The sequence below is a fragment of the Sminthopsis crassicaudata genome, chromosome 1 (genome assembly GCF_048593235.1).
Source record: "Sminthopsis crassicaudata isolate SCR6 chromosome 1, ASM4859323v1, whole genome shotgun sequence".
NCBI lineage: Eukaryota > Metazoa > Chordata > Mammalia > Dasyuromorphia > Dasyuridae > Sminthopsis > Sminthopsis crassicaudata.
This window is the reverse complement of record NC_133617.1, coordinates 723,544,711-723,567,057: the sequence shown is the minus strand read 5'-3', so window position 1 is coordinate 723,567,057 and position 22,347 is coordinate 723,544,711. Positions and strand designations below refer to the sequence as shown.

At 36.4% G+C, this 22,347-nt stretch overlaps 1 protein-coding gene across 1 annotated transcript in view; it reads right to left on the bottom strand.

Moving 5' to 3' along the window:
* Positions 1-413: 413 nt before the first annotated feature.
* FOXP1 (forkhead box P1) overlaps positions 414-22,347 on the bottom strand; it is a 265,651-nt gene continuing 243,717 nt past the window's right edge. Inside the window, 7 exon segments of the mRNA XM_074284103.1 lie at positions 414-2,644; positions 7,453-7,619; positions 12,530-12,599; positions 14,615-14,736; positions 18,877-18,978; positions 19,578-19,654; positions 19,767-19,968. Coding sequence (XP_074140204.1) covers positions 2,500-2,644; positions 7,453-7,619; positions 12,530-12,599; positions 14,615-14,736; positions 18,877-18,978; positions 19,578-19,654; positions 19,767-19,968 — 885 coding nt within the window. The 3' untranslated portion in view covers positions 414-2,499.

Below are 22,347 nucleotides of genomic sequence, written 5' to 3'. Positions count from 1 at the left end.
GACTGCCAATCAAGTTTCTGGGTTTTTTGTACCAAGCTTATGAGTGGACAGGAGTGTAATTTCTTTGTGGAAAAAATGGTGAACAAAACCTAACCAACAAAAACTGAGAAATTATGCCAAGATAACCCAAAATTCAAGATGTGATCAGAGCACAATCCTTAAAGAAAAAAAAATGGCATACAATCTGTCAAACAAACATTTTTCCCCCTAGAAAATCTAGTATATGTCCCAGTTCAATCATGGAAGCTTTTCTTGTTCTCTCTGAATTTTATTTAACTGTCTCCTTTATTGGATACACTAATTTTCTGCAACATACATTCACTTTTTTTTTTTCTCTTTGTCACGGGGGTTCTCCCCTTCTGTCGTTCCTTTTAATACTGGTTCCCTACTTTGATCTTCGATAGCCCCCATAATTTTTCCTTACAGTAGTGAGCTTCAGTCACTGTAGAGGTGCACAAAAATAATAATAATAAAAAAAAGCAACAACTTTGGTTCCATTACCTACTTGGCCTTCTAAATTTATTATAGAATAAAGGAGCAGTTCTCTCTCAGGTTAGCAATAGCCCATAGCTTGTCATTTCCCACTAAATTCTTTCACCTCCTTTGATCAACAATAAGAGGATATTTGGCTTCATAAGATAAAGCATATAACAGAGAACATAATTTACCTTTGTGTAATATCTTTGGTAATTTTAGAAAAAAAGTACAAAGGAGAATATAAATTAAGCTCTGAAAGGCTTTCAAACTAAAATAAAAAATAAGCTACCATCCTACATAAATAACTGAGTGACAACAGTGGTTGCAGAATGAACATGCTCAGGTGTTTCGTGATTGAGGGGACTGACGGAGAATTCCAGCTTTCTCTCCGCGCTGTGCATGAGAACTGCTGAGCTCCCAAAGGCAAGCTTCAGTCCTGAGACTGCTGCCGTTCCTCTCACTCTGAGTGCGTGATACAAGCCGGCAGAAGAACATCGCCGAACCCACAAAGACCGCAGTACGGAATTTGCACAATTGGAATCATTAACACTTGAACATTTCCTGGGCTCAGTCCTTAACAATTGCCATAACAAGTTCAATCTGAAATCAAATTTGCATTCAAGCAGATTAATGCCACCAAGCAGTCCTTAATGGATGGATGCCTAAATTAAATTACAACACCACTACTTTCAGGAATGGTACTTTTTTAAGTCCATGACTTTGTCACCACTTTGCAGACAAAGTAACCCTTGTGGGTACCCTACACAGATCCTTATGACTACTTCCGAGAGCTGTTGGTCCATCCAAACTTGGGTCAAACAAGGGAGTGTCTGCCACTGCACTCTCATTTGTTTGCGTCCCCAGTGTCTAGCACAGCGCCTGACACATAGTAGGCTCTTGATAAATGCTTTTGGATTGAATGATACGAGCTGCTACTGAATTTGACTGGTGCTAAATATCCTGACGATGTTACAGATGAGGTGGCATTTATTATCGATCACTGTGGCTGCCAAGAAAACAACCCTAAGACAAAATCCCCAAATACTGCTTTGTGGAATGAATCTGCGTTGCTTTCTACAGTGTTTCTCTGTCTGTCTGTCTGTCATTCATTCTCATTCTTGCAGGATTTCATCCTTTGGAGTTGGACAACCTTCATTGGGGTAGAGTGCAGCATTTGGGACCTTCTTGCAAAGACCAAAACGGAATGTTTTCTGAATTTAAAGAAAACATGGGTGCTATCTGAAGGAAACTGGAATGAATGACAGAAAACTACAAACAAGAAAATGACATTCAGCTTTGTATAATAAAAACACCTATTAACATTCATCACAGAGTACAGAAAACATTAAAGCCTCAAAGAGGCCCTGGGCCCAAATTGAGGCCTGAGGTCAGAACTTAAAATGGTATAGTAGAAGCCAAAAAAAAAAAAAAAAAAAAAAGCAATACATTAAAAAGTTTTGGGATAATTATTCTTTAACCCCACCCCCCCCAATACACACACAGAGGCCTTCCCCATCCCAAATGGAAGCAAAAAAAAAAAAAAAATTGGAGTAAAGGCAGTGATAATCAGCATGCAGTAAGTACTGTGCAAATATGTGGTCCATTGGAATCCTTAAAATCTGGGCAAAGGCTTGATCTGCAGTTTAGGTGAACATGCTCAGTCTGACGTCCTCAGTGTCTGTGATTGGCAGGACTGCAGTCCAAAGTCTGCTGCTAAATGTTAAGTGAATCAGTTTAGCAAATTTACAACACTGATGTTGACTGTAAGAGAGGAAAATCCCAAGTACCAAACAAGTCCATCCAATGCACAGAGTACAAATTCCTTTTTTCAACAAAAAGTAGAAAAATCAAAAATACTCCCAAATGGGATACTTGATGGCACTAAGAGTTAACACATTTCAGAGTTGTCAAAATGGAGTGAAAATCCCCCAGACTGTACAATAATGGAGAGACTTCACAGCAGACTTTGACGTGTTTTGTTTTTTCCCAATCTTCATTTCTCAGGATAAGGATATCAGACATTCACTCCATGTCCTCATTTACAGGTTCATCTTCATAATCTCTGTCATGGTCAAAATCTGGACTGTGGTTGGCTGTTGTCACTAAGGAGAGTGGACCTTCATTCTCGTCTGGATCTAAAGGTTCCTCTTTGACATGCACAGGGTGCCTAAGGGGGGAAAAAACATGACCAATGAGCAAAGTTTCCCATTTAATTAGAAGTATTCCATGGGTAAGAGTATTAGTGTAAAAATGTCTTTCCAAATAATATTAAACTTTTTTTAAACTTTTTTTCTTGGGGAACGCAGGAGTTCCCCAAGTCTGTCATTACTTGGTGCTTAAGAAAAAAAAAAAAAAAAAAAAAACAAAAAACTTCCCTGAAAGAGATCTTTTTCTTCTGGATTATCTCTTCACCTCTTTGGAGATTATACTCTCGGAGGGCACATTGGGCTGATTAATACAATCTTCAAACAAATAAGTGAAATAAACATCTGTACAACAAAATGCTGGTGCGTCAGACCACTGAGAGCCTGGAGTCTGGGCTAATCATTGCGAGCTGCGTGCTCTGTTTCTCTAGTTAACATGCAGAACCTGTGAAACAACTCTCCAGAGGACGACCCCAAGTGAGGTTCTATCATTAATCAACTTCAAGCAAACACAGCAAAGAGACACCATGATACATGCTTGAAACTCCAAATTAATGCATATTTTTACAAACTGTCAATAAGGGAAGAAAAGCCCTGCCAGGAAACACAAACGTCGAGGAAAAGGCCCGCTCAACACAACAATATGATAAGAGAGCAGAGCCCTAACTAGAATAATAACACTGTCAGCTGTAAACAAGGCAAGACACGATCCCCAGCTTCACAGTGGGCACCAGCATGCTCTACAGAGATGAGATCTGCCAAATTTCTCATTATGGAATAGCCCATGAATAACCCGCAGGGGAGTGTGGGGTGATCATACAAAACTGCTATGATAACAATTGAGAAATGTTGTTCGTAAATCATATTTACAACGGATCCTTTACAAATACAAATTACTTTTTTTGTTCTGGGGCTTTTGATATGTAAAATACCCATTTGAGTTATCATGGTCTCCTTGGTGGGGCTATCAATGGAAAAGGACTGGGTTTTATTGACGTTATCACATATTAGGACTAAGAAACGGTAATGGAGACCACGGGCTTATTAAATAATTGATGTTGGTACAAATGCTAAACAAAGGGTATAGACCATATTAAAAATAAGCAGAATGTAACTCTGGACCAGAGATTCTGAACCTTTTTTATGTGTTCTGGATCTCTTTGGCAGTCTGGGGAAGCCCCTATGGACCTTCTCTCAGAATAATGCTTTTAAATGCATAAAATAAAATAGACAGGATCACAAAGGAAATTGATCAAATTGAATGGAGCTACTCAATTAAAAAAAAAATCCATCCAAGGACACCCTAGAGAGTTCTTGGACTGTAAGTTAAGAAGCCATGCCCTGGACTGTTCTGGTGGTTTTAATCTTAATACAACCCAGATAAAAGTTTGTGGTATGGTTCTTAAGGGAGAAAGGGGAAGGTTTTTTTCCCCTTTAAAGCAAATTTATACTCTCATGAAAAACAAAAACAAAAATTTCAATATAATAGAGCTCCCTATTATGCTTTTAGATATGTAAAATAACCATTTGAGTTATCATGGTCTCCTTGGTGGGGCTATCAATGGAAAAGTTCTACCTTTTATTGACTTTATCACACATTAGAATTAAGAAACAATAATGGAGACCAAAGGGCTTACATACAAGTCAAGTCATCTAACCTTTCTTTTTTCATCTCAATCTGAGTCAAGGACATATACAGGTTCTTCATTTTAAGGATCATAGAAGATACTGTCATTTCCTTCCTTTCGATTACTCAAAATTTAACTTTGTAACTTTTGACTTGTAACAAGTTTTGAAAATAAGATGAGTTGAATCATGGCATCAAAAAAAGCAGGGGGAAGAAATTCATTTTGTTTCAGGATGATGTGGGAAACACCCTCTGAAAGTAAGCTGTAGAAGTTGCTCCATAGTGATATGAAAAATAGTATTAATTTTGAATTCTTCATGACATAGCACTGTCTGTGATCTCAAAGCCCCAAATCAAATGGTGCATTTGCAGATGTGTGAAGCAAGGGAAGACACCTCCTCTTTACCTTGTTTGATTTCAGCACCATACACATATTAGAGACTTAATACAGATTTCCTGAATGAATGAATTCCCTCTCTCTTGGTCTGGGATGCCACAGTGGATTGTTTTGATTTTTAACGTGAAACAAAAATTAAAATTCATGGCCGAATCTGAGATAAGTTATCACTAGACACACCTTGGGATGTCAGAGAACCAGATACAGGATGTACTGCCTAAAATAATAAAAAGTGTGAAGCTATAAAATATGAGAGACTGAAGAGCTTCTCATTCCAGATAAATCACATATCCCAAAGTAGTTTAAAACTATGTTTCACCTAGAACCACCCATTGCACAGAAGGCAGGACCTGCCCAATCCATATTTCCCTTCCCCCTCTTCTTTATGAGAACAGCAAGATCGCTTCTAGAAATTAACAATGAATAACCTTGATAAACCACAACTTTCCCTTCTTCTGACATTTAAGCAATTTTTTATTTTTCCATTCTGCAAGAACTAGTTTCTTTCCTTTTCTTTTTTTTTTTTTCCTAAATAAAACTAACTTGTTTAAAGGAATTGTGTTCTGTTGGTGTACACAGCATGAAGCAGTTTGCTTTGTAGCTACCTTTTAAAGCACATCAGGATGAAAGTGTTATGTCCTGAAGCTGTAATTAGACAATGACTTTCTAGTGTTTCAAAAGAGAAATAAAAGTAGTGGTATTTGAGTGTCAGAATAAGTGGGAAGAATGAAGACTTTGGTTGGAGCACTCACTATATATTAGCTGGGTTGCCATGCTAACAAGGTCCTTTAAACCCGGTGATAAAGTTTAAGGCTTGATTTATTCCAATATCCTGGAACAGTTAAAAAACAATTTGCATCATAGCAGGGTAGTGCATATTGGAGGAGAATGAAAAAAATGCCATTATAAAATGCACTTAATGGAAATAAGAGGTCACAAAGAGTAACTGTCTATGACACTGATAGTAGGCAGAGAAAATCTGCTGTTGACATATAATTACATTTAGCAAACAGGGTAAACCTGTGAGATTTGTGCAACAGACTGTATGCATTTTGTGTTCTTTCAAAAGCATTCTAAAACCCATTTCAGTAGAAACTCAGAGACCATATTTTTCTATAGTATTAAACTCCAGGATCCCACCTATCATCCGGGAATTGTCTGGATGAATATGAAATTCTTAAATAAATGGCATCACTGAATGGAATGTATTTATTGGATTGACCATATGAATTCTAAGTCCGCTCTCCCCAAATGCTGCTCACACATTATCCTGATCCCTAATGGAGATCATTTGGATCATTTCCCAGGTTGTCCATCAACTGAGGACACTCCATCAACTAAACATTGGGGGCTTTAGCCTGGAAAAAAAAAATCACTGCTGCACAATAGAGAATAAAGTACCTTGATATCTAAAGCGAAATTCAGAAGGGCACCAATAATAAAGATGAAAACAACATATATTCACATTAGCATTAGAGAACATAAAACTATTGGTCTCACTAACAGCAGAATCAACATTTTAAAATAGTTCTGTCCATCTTAATTGAAAATGACTATTGCCAGTTGAAAGCTCTTTTGAAGAGCATTGATGGTAGATTCATTTTGATGGAATATCAAAATATGTTGAGTTTCAGATTTCCATCCCTGCCAACCCTGAATATGAGTGGGGGGGGGAGGAAGAGAGAGACATAATTACATGTCCATTCTTTTTCATTCTGATCACTAAGGATTAGATCTTTCCCCCCTCTTTCATTTCAGTCACTGTCACTGACCTTAAAATGAGATGCTGAAAAATGGGGTTGGAAAATTGTGGCCTAAGTTTTACTCACTTGCTGAAAGAGTTGATAAGCAAATCATAGCAAGTGTTGAGAGTGTCACAAATATGAAAATACCTCATTTCCTTAAAAAGGTCAACTCCCCAAATGAATGTGAATATTGCGACTGTAGAACTCCAGTTTCCTTCATAAGTATTCAAATAATCGCTCTTTTCTGGTCTTTTTTGGGGAGGGACGGAGTTATTTACAGCCATACAAAATCACTTCTGTCACCCCATAAATACTGCACACACCCACAGAAGCATCACACCCTTCCTGCCTAACCCTTTCCTATTATACAGAGCAGCCTGGTTACCATTCACAGTTAGCATGGACAGCAAGCTCCCATTATTTCATTCAGTTATATATGCACTCATTATACTGCCGTCTGCTGCTATAATGCTCCTATTAATTTTCCTTTTGATATTTTAAGAGCAATCTATAAATCATGTAGCCTTTCTATGTGCCATCATTAATGCGTGGAAATAATATTGTGTTTGGAATGTTAGTTTAAAGCTTATCACATAATTTAGTAAACAAGCATATTTTTCCCCTCCTTGAATTAACCATTCTCCTCCTTCTCTTTAATCCACCTGAGGACCAAATTTTGGGATGTTGGAAAGTTGAATAAATCAAAAATATGTTCATAGAAATGTATGATAATGATAATAATAACAATGCTAGAATAATCAAATGATGGGCTTGGTTTTTAAAGAAAAGAATAGAAAATGAGTCAACTTTATTTCTGTTTGCAGTTGTAGAATGAGCTAATGCTTTTTTTTTTTTCTTTTTATTATGAAAGGTGTTCAATGACTTTTTTTATCTTCAAATCCATCAAAATAACTTCCAGAAACTCCAAGTTGTACCAATACCTATGAGAATTTCAGAAAAGGAATTCTTCCTTCCCTGCCTCTGATAGAAATAGGATCATTGTCCAAATGTTCCCAGGTCATAACTGTCAAGCATATAACCACCATGTTTTGCTATACTTACATTGCTTGCATAGGGGAACGGCCCGGGCTACTGTCGCTCTCATTGCTGTTTGTATGCTCCATCGCACCATTCAGTTCTTCCCTCATAGCACTGGCTAAATTACCCAAAGTGGGATTTCCCATGGAAGCAGTAGTGTAGAGAGGTATACTATTTTCAGCCATTGAAGCCTGCCAATAATACAGAAAGAGTCTATGAAGAAATAAAGCTTAGAGAGATACACGTATGATAAATAGGTGGGGTTTATTATAGATTCATTTACTAAATCATGATGAGCTCATTTTCATAGGCGCTGCTTCCTGGAAGAATTTCTAGTAGATTTCAGAGTCAGAACAATCATATAATCTGCTTAAAAACAAAATAAACTCAAGAACTCTAAATGCTAAAATATACTTCAAGCTTCAGATCTTAAGAAGTCCCTATCACTGTCCACTTTAACTTCAAGAAGCAGGAGAGAAAGTGTCCTCCAGATACTAGAACCTCTTAGAAGGGCTTGAGGTAGGAAGCCCCCTTCCCCCAAGTGGGAGTTAACCTGGACTGAGGAATACTCTGCATTTAGTACTAATGCATGACTGAGAAGGGACTACTGAATATGAGGTTTCTGTTTGGTGCTTTCTTTTCAAAAAGAATTGAATATTTACAGATCACAGTGAAATATAATGCAATTTTCATTTCTTTATCCATCTTCATAATGCTACTATTGGATATTATAGATTTGATAGGATTATTCTGACTGTTCATTTCCAACTCATGAGAACTTCCATAAACAATGACCCTATAGAGAGGAAGCAGATTAGAAAATATGAATCATACGTGTGTACACACACACATTTCCCCTGCTTAATGATTGCTTAAAAAAAAAAAAAAAACAAAAAAAACATGTATAAGTGTTAATAGGTGAATTTTTGATGGTGACATACAACATTTTCTGAAATATTTTATGCCCTTTAAAAAATGAGGAAGGGTTTAAGTATTTCTTTTCCCCTAGGTAACTAAATACATACACACACACACACACACACACACACACACACACACACACACACACACATACATTAATGTTTAAATAGACAAAGAGATCCAGAATCATGAAGCAACTCTGGAGGGCAAGAAAGAGAGTAGTGAAAAATTAAGGAGGGAAGGAGGAAAGGTCTCAAATGTAGACCTTCAACATTTTGCTGAATTCCCATTCAATTTTAATTTTCCTATAATTTGGGGAATGAGACACCACACTGGTTGAATCATTAAGTACACTACTTAATATTTTGTTTTGCTATAGTGCCCCAGTTAACTTTTCTATAGAGGATAAGCTTTAGCAACCCTAGTCAAAGATCAGAAACCATCAAAAGCATCTCACTGATCCTGCAATTGGCCTGTTTTTCCATCCTGTGTGAACAAAGTTCCACGATAGACCCAGCGAATTGGGTAAATCCTGTTACCAAAGAAAAGAAGAGCTTTTCTTTGTACATGTAAGAGAGGGCGGGGGGGGGGGGGTGGGGGGGGGGGAAGGCTAGGCAGCAAGATTCTAAGTTGTGTAGCTGAGCAGCAAGGAGAATGCCTATTAAAATGATTCCAGCCTCACACGTGGTATAAACCCCAAATCCACAAACGACTTCCCACTACATGCCACGTATTTGGGGGGCTAAGCTAACTCACCTACACAGCTGTGGCTGATGGACTAGTGCCAAGGCCAGTCTCTTTGAGAGCCTACTCCCATTCTTCCTCTCCACATTTGAATTTATATAGCTGCCTTTTTTAAAAAAAAGAAATCAGAGGGTTATTTCCTCTGTTTTTGTTTCCAAATGTGGTGAACTCATTTTGATGAACAGCAACTTTGAGCATTCCCTAGTTTCCTACAGTTTGTGAAATAATTTAAGTCAAGTACTTTTTCCACACAGATCTCTTATAATTGCAATAAAGCATTTTTTTTTTGGCAGAGCAAGGAGAAAAAGCAATTGCCAGAATTATTTTTTGCAAACTGCAGCTGGGCAAGAGCCCTTCTAACTGCCTTTGCTGAAACCCAATGGTCACACCTCACCAAATAATGGGCAGTTCTTTGGGGATGATTACTCCAACTTCTCTGAAGTGGGAATGTCACAAGATCAGGTTCCTCTCCTGATATTTTCATTATTTCGTGGTTTTAACCTGAGTAGAAGTGATATAACCTCCATCTTAGGATGGTGGTATTTTGAACTCAAGCTAAAAAAGCAAAACAGCATCCACAATGAGACTTTTTGCAAGAACTTTCCGGAGGTGGGGGGGAGAGAATGGGAAATTATAAATCCCTCTAGTACTGTAGAACAGTTGTAGCAGGATGGATAAGAGGTATACTTCTTTCAATCTTCAGATACTAGTCTCTACGCTACCCCACACTGGAGGTGATGGTAGATGGGCATCCACTTTCAGGGCAACTGCTTACTTTCATTCCTTGTTCTACAAAGGACGTTTCTAATTTTACATTTATAAAAGGAGTTCAGGAGAGGAAGAATAGCCAAGACTTGGAAAACCTGAATAAATACATATGTATTTTTATTTTGAATTAAGAATGCTGGCCCACCATACGCTCACACCATGGCACACAGAATGGAAAAGAAGCCCACAAAACCTGACCCCAGAAAAAAGAAGAAGAGGTGAATTAACTCTTCTTTTCTGGAAAACATGAGAACTTTGTGATTTGTGGGATAACCCACGTGACCTAGGTTAAAAGTAAACATAACCTGACCAATGGATCCAAATTCAACATTTTACACAACTGTGGCTTATAGTACATTTCCTTAGCTGAAATATAAGTATAGACACAGGTGGATAAAATTCCCTCCATCCCACCCCCGAAAGCAGGCTTAATTTCTTATAGTCTATCCCCACACAAAGGCTATAAGGTCACCTTGGGGTTTGTATGTCTGCCAGAAAACTGAAATGCTTGAATAATGGTTCAGAAGCACTAGAAATATTCCCCATCCATGTTAGTAAAACATTTTGCAATCCTCTGGAAAAAGGAACTCTATAAATGCAAAGCATTACTGTTACCCTTAGTTACTATCACTATTCCTAGGCTTAATGAGTTCCATGCTTTATTTCTGTAGTAGATCATGTGGTCCCACTTTATATGGTGTGTCCCATGCCATGCTGAATGCCACATTATGTTCCTTAAGATTTTTTAGATTTTCTTTCTTTTTTTTTTTTTCTGGAAAAGGATTATGTCGTTATTATTTTTGCTTCTCTTTGGAAATGGATGACAATGGAAGAATTGCTGTGGGTATCACCACATTGCTCAGCTTCTTCATTTAATTAACTCAACAGAGAGGTGTCTTATGATGTTGTCTATCCACAAAGATCCAAAATAAAGGAGGAGAAAAAAATCCATACAACTTTGATCAGAATGAATTAATTCATCTAGCACTATTGCAAGCAAAAGAGAGAGAACCTACTCTCCTGGAAAATCTGAAGATACTTTTGGGGTTATCAAAGAAAAGAGGAATGGATAAAGATGACGACATCCCCACATGTTTCAGAAATAAAACACGAACAGTTCTGTAATGAGAAGCATACTAATTGAAATTAGTCACATAGTTAACAGAATCCAGAGGAATGCAGGATCATTTCATTTTTGCCTTTCAGCCTCATGAATGTAAAATGTGCCTGTAATCTTAATACTATTCCAGAGACAGAGCAGCCTTTAAATTCACACTTCATACGACTCCAGGGAAAATAAGTTACTAATGAATGGTATTTACAGTGGCTGCCTTTACACATGCTTTCGCATTTGCTTTTCTGAAGTTACTGTGTCAACTAAAATAATTAAAAGAAATGCAGAAAGTCATTTCTCCAATTAATTTGTTTCCTGCTTAGGGAAAAAAAAAATGGAATTGCCTAAATGATAAGTCTGATCAATTTCCCTCCCAGATTTAATTGTGTACAATATATTTAATCCTTTATTGAGAGTTTATCCAGAACTGAGTGACTCTTGGAACCTGTCCCCTACAGAGAGCTAGGGCACACTGTGCAAATCCCTAACCACTTAATCCAAACAAAGATCAGGAAAAAAGCAGTTTCAATTTTTAGAAACTGTTATTTAAAAGTTTTTTTTTTTTTTTTTTTTTTTAAATTCAGTAGAACTAATATGCTAAGTCAAATGTGTTATTGTTTTTTTAAAGAAAGAAACAAAACTTTGACACACCCCAACTCCTAAGTATAATTTGGTTATGGATGAGTAATTTCTGGGGACCTAGATACTCTTCAAGTAATTGAATTAAAAGTTCCATCAATATTTTTAAGGGTTTAGAAATAATTCACTCACTCTCGGCAAACAGTTTGCTCACTCTCATCCTGACTTAGCTTCAGGCCCACCAAAAGGCATAAGTGATGGAAAAGTCTGCCTAATCACTAACCTTCCCTAGTAATACCTGTGAGGGAATCCAACTTGTCTGCCCAATATTGACTCCTCCTCCCCTTCTGAAATGGAGATTATGTAATGTGCTCTGAATTCATAGGCAACATCAAATTCTATGGGCATGTTACATAATCTCGCCTGTTTAGCACAAAATCCAAAGACGTGTTCTCCAACATCTCTATAGTTTAAACAAAAACATCTGTATCATCAGCTCACTTTTACAGAGTGAACTAAACACTGATTTCAGAACAAAAGAAAAACATGCTAAAATAGACTTTAAAAGAAAAAAGATATGCTTTCTCTTTAAAGCCAGGAACAATAGAAGGTCATGTGACATAGTATCCTATCATTCAGCACATTAATAGCTGTGCTAGAGTAATTACACTTGTGGTATTTTTGCCTCAAGTGAAATTCTGAAATAAGAGGATGGAAATTATGATACTGCTGATAAATATTAATAAGTGAACTTTTAATTTTTTTGCCACAATATTCAAAATGCTAAGCATCCGACTAATGCTGAAGCAGCCTGATATGTGTTTGCCTCCAGGGACTATGATGCTTTGTGCACTTAAGAAAAAAGTTTAACGGAATTAAAATTTAATATCTAATTAGAGCAAGGCTAATATATTTTGAAATGAGTGGGGAAGACACATGCCTCTGTTGCATCTTTGGTACAGTCATTAATCTTACCTGTAAAGCAGCATTGAGAGGTGTACAGTAGGCGTGGCTGCTCTGTATATTTTTAATAAGAGAAGGGTTACTGCATAAGAAAAAGATAAAAATTCAAAGTTAAATACAATCAACTCTCAATTTATTCTCTAGATTCTGTTTTCAAGTCTCTTGGTTTTCCTTCCAAATCAGAAAAATGCACATTTGGTAGTTTCCCCCCCAAAAAAAAAACAAAAATCAAACTAAAAAACCAAAAAAACAATCTTGTTATATTTAGGTTACATTGGTTCCTATGAATTAAAAAAAAACCTATAAACTGAGCATTTGTAATTTACGTCTCACCTGCTTGAAAGCCTTGCTAAGCATTATGTGGTAGTACTAGTCTTGGCTGTCCACTGGAGAAAGGAATTTCTATCACAAACAAGAAATCTTGTAGGACATCCTTCCATCCCAAAGCTCTACCAAAACCTAAGGTCTGATGGGAAAAAAAAGAAAGCTCCAGCCAATGCAGGGCAGTAAATATGTTGCCATGAGCTAATCAATGACACGGACAAGCAAGGCTGATGGAGCAAGTGCTTGGACACTTTTAATAAAGCCAGAATGTATGGAACCCACTGGTCAGGAGACAGTGGAGTAGTCCTTGGCCACGGTCTCTGGAGTGTCACTTCATTATTAACAGGAGATAAGGAGAAGGATAATTTTGGGGATGTCAGAAGGTTTCCTTTTGTGTCAAACTTTGGTACTAGTACCAAAATTGGGAATAAAATGATGATATAACATAGTATAATATGGTTTAATATGATATAGTATTACATAATAAGTTATATATAAAATAGAACCTAGTAAGAAAACTCCCTTTACTAATACAACTGTGTATCAGTTCTGAAACTCAAGAGTCTCACAGAAGGATAACTGACACTGTTTTTAAAAAAATGAACCAGGTGTCAAGATAGTCTTTAAATCTCAAAGGCCTAACAAGAATCAAAATATTAAATCAGCACACAAAAGACACAACGGGGAAAGTATCTGCTTCCAATAGGAAGACTGCTTACATTTGGTGATCTTTCTGTGTAGACATTTACAAAATGTTTGTCAATTAAATTGCATCTCTAAAATGTTTAGAAGTTAATAATTTTTTTCCCAATGCTTGGAGCATTTTAATCATTCATTTCATTACATTTATATTGTTATGCTGAACGAACAGTAGCAAGAGATTAACCTGAGTCTCATTAAATGCAAATTCTAAACCTAAGTAAAAGTTGTCTCTCCACTTGGAACACTATATCTCAATTACAGGGTCACTACCAGTTGTTCAATTAGAGGGTAACAATAAGTTGCTGAATCCTACTACAACCAACATTTGCATTAAAGATGTCAAAAAAGCATTATTCAGGCACTGGTATCGAGAGAAACAAGAGAAATACATGTACATCACAAAACTTAGTTCCACTGTAAGAAAGTGTGGTATCACTATTGGTGAAATGCAAAACTACATGAGATGAGTTACCATGCAAAGCAGAGCAACAGCAGAAAAAAAAATAAAAGCAAGTAAAAAGTCTTACTGTGCAACAAGCTCGTCAAAGTTTTCATCAGGGCAGTATTTTCGAGGACGGCCTCGTTGAATATGGCGGCCACGTTTAAACTCTTCATCATCAACAGTCCAAAAGGACCCAAACTCATCCTCTACTCTGATAAAGCACTTATGCAGGGAGAGGTTGGTGCGAATGGCACCCTGGGACAAGAGCAGCAGCAAAGGAGATGAAGTGGAAACAAAGGGACGCGGGATTGGGGGTAGAACAGACATCAAATACAAGGAAAAGGAAAAAGAAAATAAAATGCGATAAGCATAAGCAAATGGTTTGTGAGGGTTAATATGCATTGCCGCCTACAAGCTACTAGCATGTGATGCAACGGACACCAAGCAAGCAGGGTCAGGGAGACTGGTGGGCATACAAACAGTAGTGATGAAATGCTTTTTTGTTCCCTTAACTGAAACAACGTGAAACCGCCTTCTTCGTCTAATGCCGTCTAGCAGCCAAAAGCCTCTACGTGAAACTGTAAGCATGATCCAAGCTATGCTAAGAAGTTCAAACATGGTGGACATACCCACTGATCTTTTGTGGCCTTCGTTTTTGGAACTCTACTTCATCCACTGTCCATACTGCCCCTTTAACGTTTTCTACTCGCACAAAACACTTGTGAAGACTAAGATTATGACGCACTGCATTCTGCAGCAGGTATAAAAGAGAAAAAATTCAGAATTTTCTATAAGAAAAGGCTTGTCATTGTCCAAAAACAGCAGTAAATTCAGCCTAACAGTCTGCATTTGTAAAATCATCCCATTATCTGCCACCCCCGTGGACCATTGGTACGTAGTTACAATTTTCTTTTCCAAAGGTGAAAATAAAATCTCAGGACCAAAATTAGGAATCAGTACTTTAGAAATGTCAAATGACTAGACTGAAATTATAACGATTAATTTTTTTTTTGTGTATGCACACCAACCAACAGTAGGTTTCACATTACAAAACATATAACAGTATTGTTAATGTCTTCAAAATAGATGTTTAAACCATGAAATCCTAACCTGGGGGAAAAAAAACAGTTGTTTTTTTTGTTTGTTTGTTTGTTTTAAATAGAACAGCAAAAGAAAAATTCAGAAATAACAATATTAGATATTCATTGAGGGTTTTGGTTTTAAAAACTCTTATTGGTCTCCCATTTATTAAGTATCATCCTAAATTTTATTTGAGGGATCAAAGGCTTTTTCCACATGTTGTTGATGGGATAACTTTCACTGTAAGTGACATTTGCTATTCCCACCCCCATAACACCAACTTCTGTTTTACTCCATGGACCAGCATCCATCATTAAGCCATGTCTTTCCTTAATATACAGAAACAAAAGTTGGCCCTCACTGCTGGCAAGTGACTTACTGAACTGAGTAAGAGCCAAAAGAACACATGGGAAGGGCTCTTGGTGGCAAAATGATGAGATCCCTGCAGCTGATTGCTGTTACAGACACATGTTTCTTCCTTATGGTCGAAAGTGCCCTTCTGCTGGTCATTCCTAAGCTAAGATGCTCACACTCTGTTATTTAAAAATACTTTTAAAAAAGGTATCAAACATTCATTCTTCTATCTCTTTTTGGTTTAAGGATGATGGGCAACCCTTATTATCTATCTTGAGAGGTTTCTTAATTTTTTAATATATATTTGGCTTAAAAACATTCTCTCATGCAAAACATGTAAACTGAATAATACTCTCTCTTGTTTTTAAGAACTTAATAATTTTCAAAGCACTTTCATTGACATCAGCTTCCCTTGAGCCCCACAATCAGGGGAGGCAGTAGACAAAAGAGGAATCATTATTCTTAATTCCCAAGTGAAGAAACTGAGGTCAAGGGACATGGCTTGAAAGGAGAAGAGCCAGTTGGTTCTTGTTCATTGTTCAGTTGGTGAGCTATTCAGAACTAGCATAGTCATGGTATATGGGTATATCACCAATTTGCAAGCTTCAAGACTGAAACTTTCCAATCTCTGGAAAATGGTGGTAACTCATAGGTGGGATTAGAAGTTTTTCATTTTGTTTTAAATTTTACTGGGATTGTAATTTCACTGTTATTAGGGGTTTTGAGTAAGGAATTCTTTCTAGAAATGCACATTGAACCTGCTCTGCAATATAGGTTTTAAAGTTCTTAATGACTTGTTTCTTTTTCCTTTTAGCCAAATCCCTCAGGACTTCACGACAAAATAAGAGTACAATACAAAGTCATCACCTTTGGAGACCACACAGTCCAATGATGCTCCTTTTTAATTCTCAAAACATTTCTCCATCACCTCTTTGGGGGTTGCCTTCAGAGCCTTCTTGCACATTACAAGGTATACCATCAATGTAGGCAAGTGCTTGTTAAGAAAGAATTTGATTTTTTTAAATAGACAAAAGTCGTTTAGAACCAAGTCTCAGTGAACTAAGATCAGTGAGAATTCTGCTCAATCACACCAACTGAATGACCCCTTATCAAGTAAGATAGTATTCAGGGGCAGGTTGGCCTCCATGTTTGCATTAACTCAGCTGTCACAGACTCCTATTGTAAGTTAAAAAACTATCTATGACAAGAAAGCAAAGAAATATTTTACTTTTCTGTTTGTATGGCTCAGCAACAGGTTCTGAAGGTAATTTTCAAAGAGGTAATTGACAGAAACATGGCCCATATATCATATAAGAAACCATCCCGTGCAAGGTGACGTATCAAACAAATTAAAAAAGAAAATGTGAAACAAATCCAGGCATAGATTATACATAGAAAGAATGCATGGTAACATGAATAATTATTGATTATTCTAAATGGTAGGGTGAACAGAATGCTGGACTTGGAGTCAGGAAGTTGTTCAGTTGTTTTTCAGTCACGATTGACTCTTCATGACCTTATTTGGGGTTTCTTGACAATGATCCTAGAGTGATTTATGTTTTCTTTCTGTAGCTAATTTTATAGATGAGCAAACTGAAGTAGACGGGATTGTGACTTGCCTAGGGTCATACAGCTAAGCTTCTTGAGGTCAGATTTGAACTCAGGAAGATGAGACATCATAATTCAAGTATCTTGCAAATAGCACTGAGCCCTCTAGCAGGAAGATCTGAGTCCAAATTTTTTGGGGGGGTTGAGGCAATTTAAATGACTTGCTTAGGGTCACACAGCCAAAACATGTTAATTGTCTGAGGCCAGAGATAAATTCTTAACTCCAGGGCTGGTGCTCTATCTGGCTGCCCCTGAGTTCAAATTTGACCTCAGATACTTATTAGCTGTGTGGCCCTAAGTAGCTCACTTAATGTTTCTCCCCATCAGTTTTCTCCCCTCTGTGAAATAGTGATAATAACTCCTAATTTCTGGGGATGTTTTGAAGATAAAATGAGACATTTGTTAAATGCTTTGCAAATTTTAAAGAATTATATTACTAGCTATATTTTATATAATATGCTATATTATATAAATATATATTATATACTATAAATACTAGCTACATTTTATTCCCAATCATTATTTGACATTGGAAAGAAATTAACTAGAGAGTACAGAGTGCTGAGAGAAAATTTTCCTAAAAAAACACACTCTGGTTGCACTATCTCATTTTATGACTATTTATATAACTTTGCAAAGAAAAAATAGATATTTAGCACTATTATACATAGTGCGTATGTATCTTTCCTTCAGATACCATATTTCTTTATCACTGATCCATTAGATAACTTAGGTGATGATATTTAGTCATTCCTGTCCTTATGATAATGGATTACCTTCATTTGAAAAGGAGCTTTTTGGTTCCTAGGAATTGGCTGAGGAAAAAAGAAAAAGAAGGAAGAAAGGAAGCAAGACAGAGAGAAAGAAACAGAGAGACAGACAGAGAGAGAGAGAGAGAGAGAGAGAGAGAGAGAGAGAGAGAGAGAGAGAGAGAGAGAGAGAGAGAGAGAGAAGGGGAATCCACTGGAACTTGTTGGTCCATGCCCTGAGACTACATCATAATTGAATCTCATTAGAGATTTTAAATGGAGTGTTGTAGATGAAATTTCTTTATCTTAATCTCAATCCTACAAACTCATAGAATGAATGAGACCCTATAGATCTTGCAAAGAGAGTTAAAGGAAGATTCTAATATTTTCTTGTTCAATTAAAAATGAAGACATTTATCTGGAGAAGGGAAGTGATGGTTAGGTCAAAAGCTAATTCATGTTGTGAAAGCCATGTCCATCACACTCAAAAAAAAAACAAAAACAAAAAACACCTAAACTAAAAACTAAAAACAAAAAAACCCCACCTTCAGTCAACTGAAAAACAAATGATCTAGCTTATATTATTTTGGTTTGTCCCATCTCATGGGTTAATTTTTATCCAACCTAATTATAAACCACAGAGTTGGTAGACTATTTTTTCCAGGTATCAATTGGTCAACTGGTTGAGAAACAAAGTATTCATCTCCACTAATGACAGTTGTGGGTGAAAGGCTAGAAGAATGAAAGCTTTGTGTAAGTAACAAGACAAGCCCAATATAACACTCTATCCCTTTATCCTACATATTCCAGCTGGAAAGATAGAATTTCACTGCTAAGAGCAACAACCACAGATGAATTGGTATAATCATGGGAGAGAAAGCCAATAATGAGAGGCTTCAATTAGTGCTTTTCAAAGACGGAAGAAGTTTCCTGCCAAATCTCAAATCATTCCTGTGGATGAGATCATTTTTGTGTCAAAACAAGCAATATAGATTTAATGCCCTCGTGGTGTTACAACTGTATCTTGTCATCTGTTGGCGTTGTCTATTTTAGACACAGCAAAAACCAAAGACAAGAGGAAGGTGTATGAAAAGACTTACCTTCCACGTTGCTGCATTGCGCCGGAAGTAAGCAAACATTCGCGTGAACCAGTTATAAATTTCATTTAGAGTTAGTTGCTTTTCTGGAGATTCAAGAATAGCCTATGATATGAATAATAATGGAAGAGAATTTATGACCATTTCATCACAATCATCATCACACCTTTCTTTGAAAATATTAAACCATTGTGATGTGGAGCAAAAATCCTAAGAAGACTTTCACAAAACGATCTAAGATTAATGGTTGTATTTAACAGTTCAATAGCAAAATTCAAAATGGAATTATCTAATTGTTTTGAGTTTTTATTTCTGTTTCCTTACAGAAATATTAATTTATTAGTCATTCATAAAGCAGAATCAAAGAGAAATGCAAAACATTTCACTAGCTGATTAAAGCTCAGTAATTATTTAGAGCTCAGATTAATTCTAGGGATCAGAGATTACTGTAGCTTGTGATAATTGACTTGCCATCTTTAAACAGGCTCATTTTCACTGTTGTGTGAAATGAATTTCCTAATAATCACATCGTATTGTAATACTTAATCAAAAGCAATTATGTTATATATTGCAGTTTTAAAAAACCTTATAGAAAAGGTTTGAGCATGCCTGCATACTAAACGGTTTTAAATCTATTTCATCAATATAAGATGTACATAGACATTTGTGCTTTTTTCGGTTCTCTTTTGGGGGAATTTACTTACCTGCCTAATTAAAGATGCATATGTAAAGGGTGGTCTAACTTCTGCGTTCTTATAAAATTCTTGGTTCTGCGCAATATCTGCTAAATAAGAATCATTGTTCTGTTAATTTTCACTTCTATGACAATCAAAATGCTGGCATGTCGTGATTTAAAAGGGAAGATTTCTCATAAAGGGGAGTAAAACAGTTACCTGAAGAAATGGGCACATTGTATTTATCTGAGTACCGCCTTCTGATGGGTCCCACATTGTGCATGCTGGTGGTAGTGATGACAGAAGGTCCTTGGGTGACAGGAGTGATGGGTGTTGTAGGGGTAGTAGGAGTATGAGGTAAGCTCTGTGGAGAAGCCTCCGATGCGGTTTTGGAGAGTGTGACGCTTGATACCAGATTCAACTAGGAAGAAAAACGAGAAACTGCATTGGAAAGACTGCCACAAAAATAAGTCATTGAAAGACATGGAAAAATAAGGCAGTGGGTGCATAGCCAGGTTTATTACTGTGAAGACATCAGCAGAACAGGAAATTATCAATGGAGGCCCAGGGGGGGAGTTTCCACTGAAAAAAGACAATTTATCTGTGGTCGTGTATCTTTGGCAGAAAGGATCATCTTTTTCCTAAACTTGGGCTAGTTCTTGTGCTCAGATAGAAGGATAGCTGGGAAATGGTTCAGTTTTTTCCCCCCCTTATATCTTGAATTGATCCTGAGAGAAGAGTGACTAAACACTTGACCAAGAAAGAACTCAATTATCTTCAGTCCCCTTTAAATCAAACCTAACAATATTCTTGAAACCAAATTGTACTAAAATCCACTGACCATGAGATAAAAATCTATAACAAAAATGACTGCTGAGAGAATTCTGAACATAGGTTTTTCTTTCAAACTCAGGGCTTTTTTGAAAAATGACCTTTTCATGATTCCAGTGTACGACTGATAAAAACCCAGAAAAGATTATTTACCATATGTATTAATTCACATTACAATGCTATTCATAGAAATGGGGGTGTCTGCTAATTTTCAATTTTTAGAATTTTCTAATTTAACCAACATTTATTAAGCACTTTCTTTGTGTCAGACACAGAATCACTGGGTGGGAGAGAAAGACAAAAATGAAGAGTCCTTGCCCTCAAGGGCTTTACAATCTACTAGTGAGACACAACACGATCACAGATAAGAAAATATCAAATGGATTTTAAAATAGAAAATAATTTCAAGAGGAAGAGAACAGCTGGGCATTATGAAAGGCCTCACTAGTCAATGGGATCTATGTTAGTATTAAAGGAAGCTGCAGATTCTATTAAGAAACTAAATGACATAGCAGGTATGGGCATTTGTTTTTACTTTGAATATCAGAGTATCTGGGGTACAAATTAGGTGCTTAACTGAACTGACATGAAGGGAGAGAGGAAGTATCTTTCAGGTATAAATCACAGAATGGACAAAACACTGGGGCACAGGTAGGTGAGCAGTTTAGCTGAAGCATTGAAACCATGATGGAGCAAATGGGAAATAAGACTGGGAAGAGAGGTAGAAGGCATATGAAGAGCTTTAAATGACAAGACGAGTTCAAGTGGATCCAGTTGAGAAAAACAAAATATTTTATTACAAAAGTTTCAAAGAAGAGCAGGGTGTTAACTATCTGTGCTTCTATCTCAAAATATTCTGACCATTATTCTGAACAAAATGTTCTATACAAAATACAAATAATTAGAATTTGTCACAATTCCATAGATGTTTCTGTGCACATGTGGGAGAGATGGGGAAGAACAGACTTTTAATTTGGCTATTCTGAAAAATAAAAATGACACCTGGTTTTAATACATATCTTATAATAGCAGGCACAAATGTTTTGATACTCAGATACACACAAGTAAAAAACAAAAAGCCTTACATGCTTCACTATGCTTTATATTTCCAAGACTATCAATTACGAATGGCCTGAAATTTGCATCGATAGAAGTTCCACATCACTATTCTGATAAATCAGTTCCTTAATATTTTGTTGATGAAATAATTTTAAAATAGTTTTATCCTTCGTAATAAATAACACGGATAAAGTATTTATTTATGTATCTCTATATTTCTATGTCATGCCACTTATTAAGGGTCATTGGTTGATCTGTGATTAAAATTAAAATATATGCAGGTGGACAAATATATCTAAAAGATCCAATTTCTACATCATAAAAAGAATCTCAAAACATATTTGTATATTAGAGATTGTAAACACTTATTTGGTTTCTGATAACACTGGAAAAATAGTTAAGAGAATAAAAAGTATTAATTACTGTATTCAGAATGCCATTATAGTTTAATATTTTATATTCTTTTTCTGTTTTAAAAAGAAATTCCAAAAGATTCAGGAGATATTAACTTCTAAAATAAAATACAATGGGAAAAAAAGCAGAGATTAGTTCTGGAAAATAATTTTGAAATTCTGTAGGAAAAGTTAAAGAATTGCTCACACTTTTTAATCAACAGAGTTTGTGCCTCAAGGAGTTACTGACAGCAAGAAAAGGCTCATGTTTACCATTTAAAAAAAAGTCATGGCAACAATATGTGTAATAACGATAAAGTGGAGGAAAACAATTGAGTCAGAGTTTAGCAGGTAGTGACATATAAGTGTAAATGAATATTGTAGCACAACAAGGGAGTTTGAATACAACTTAAATCAGAGAAATATGGGAAGTCCATGATGTGGAGTGAAGGAGAGGCAAAAGAATGACATGCAGGAGTGCTTAAATGAAGACAGACTTAGAGGCAAAAAAACCTAAT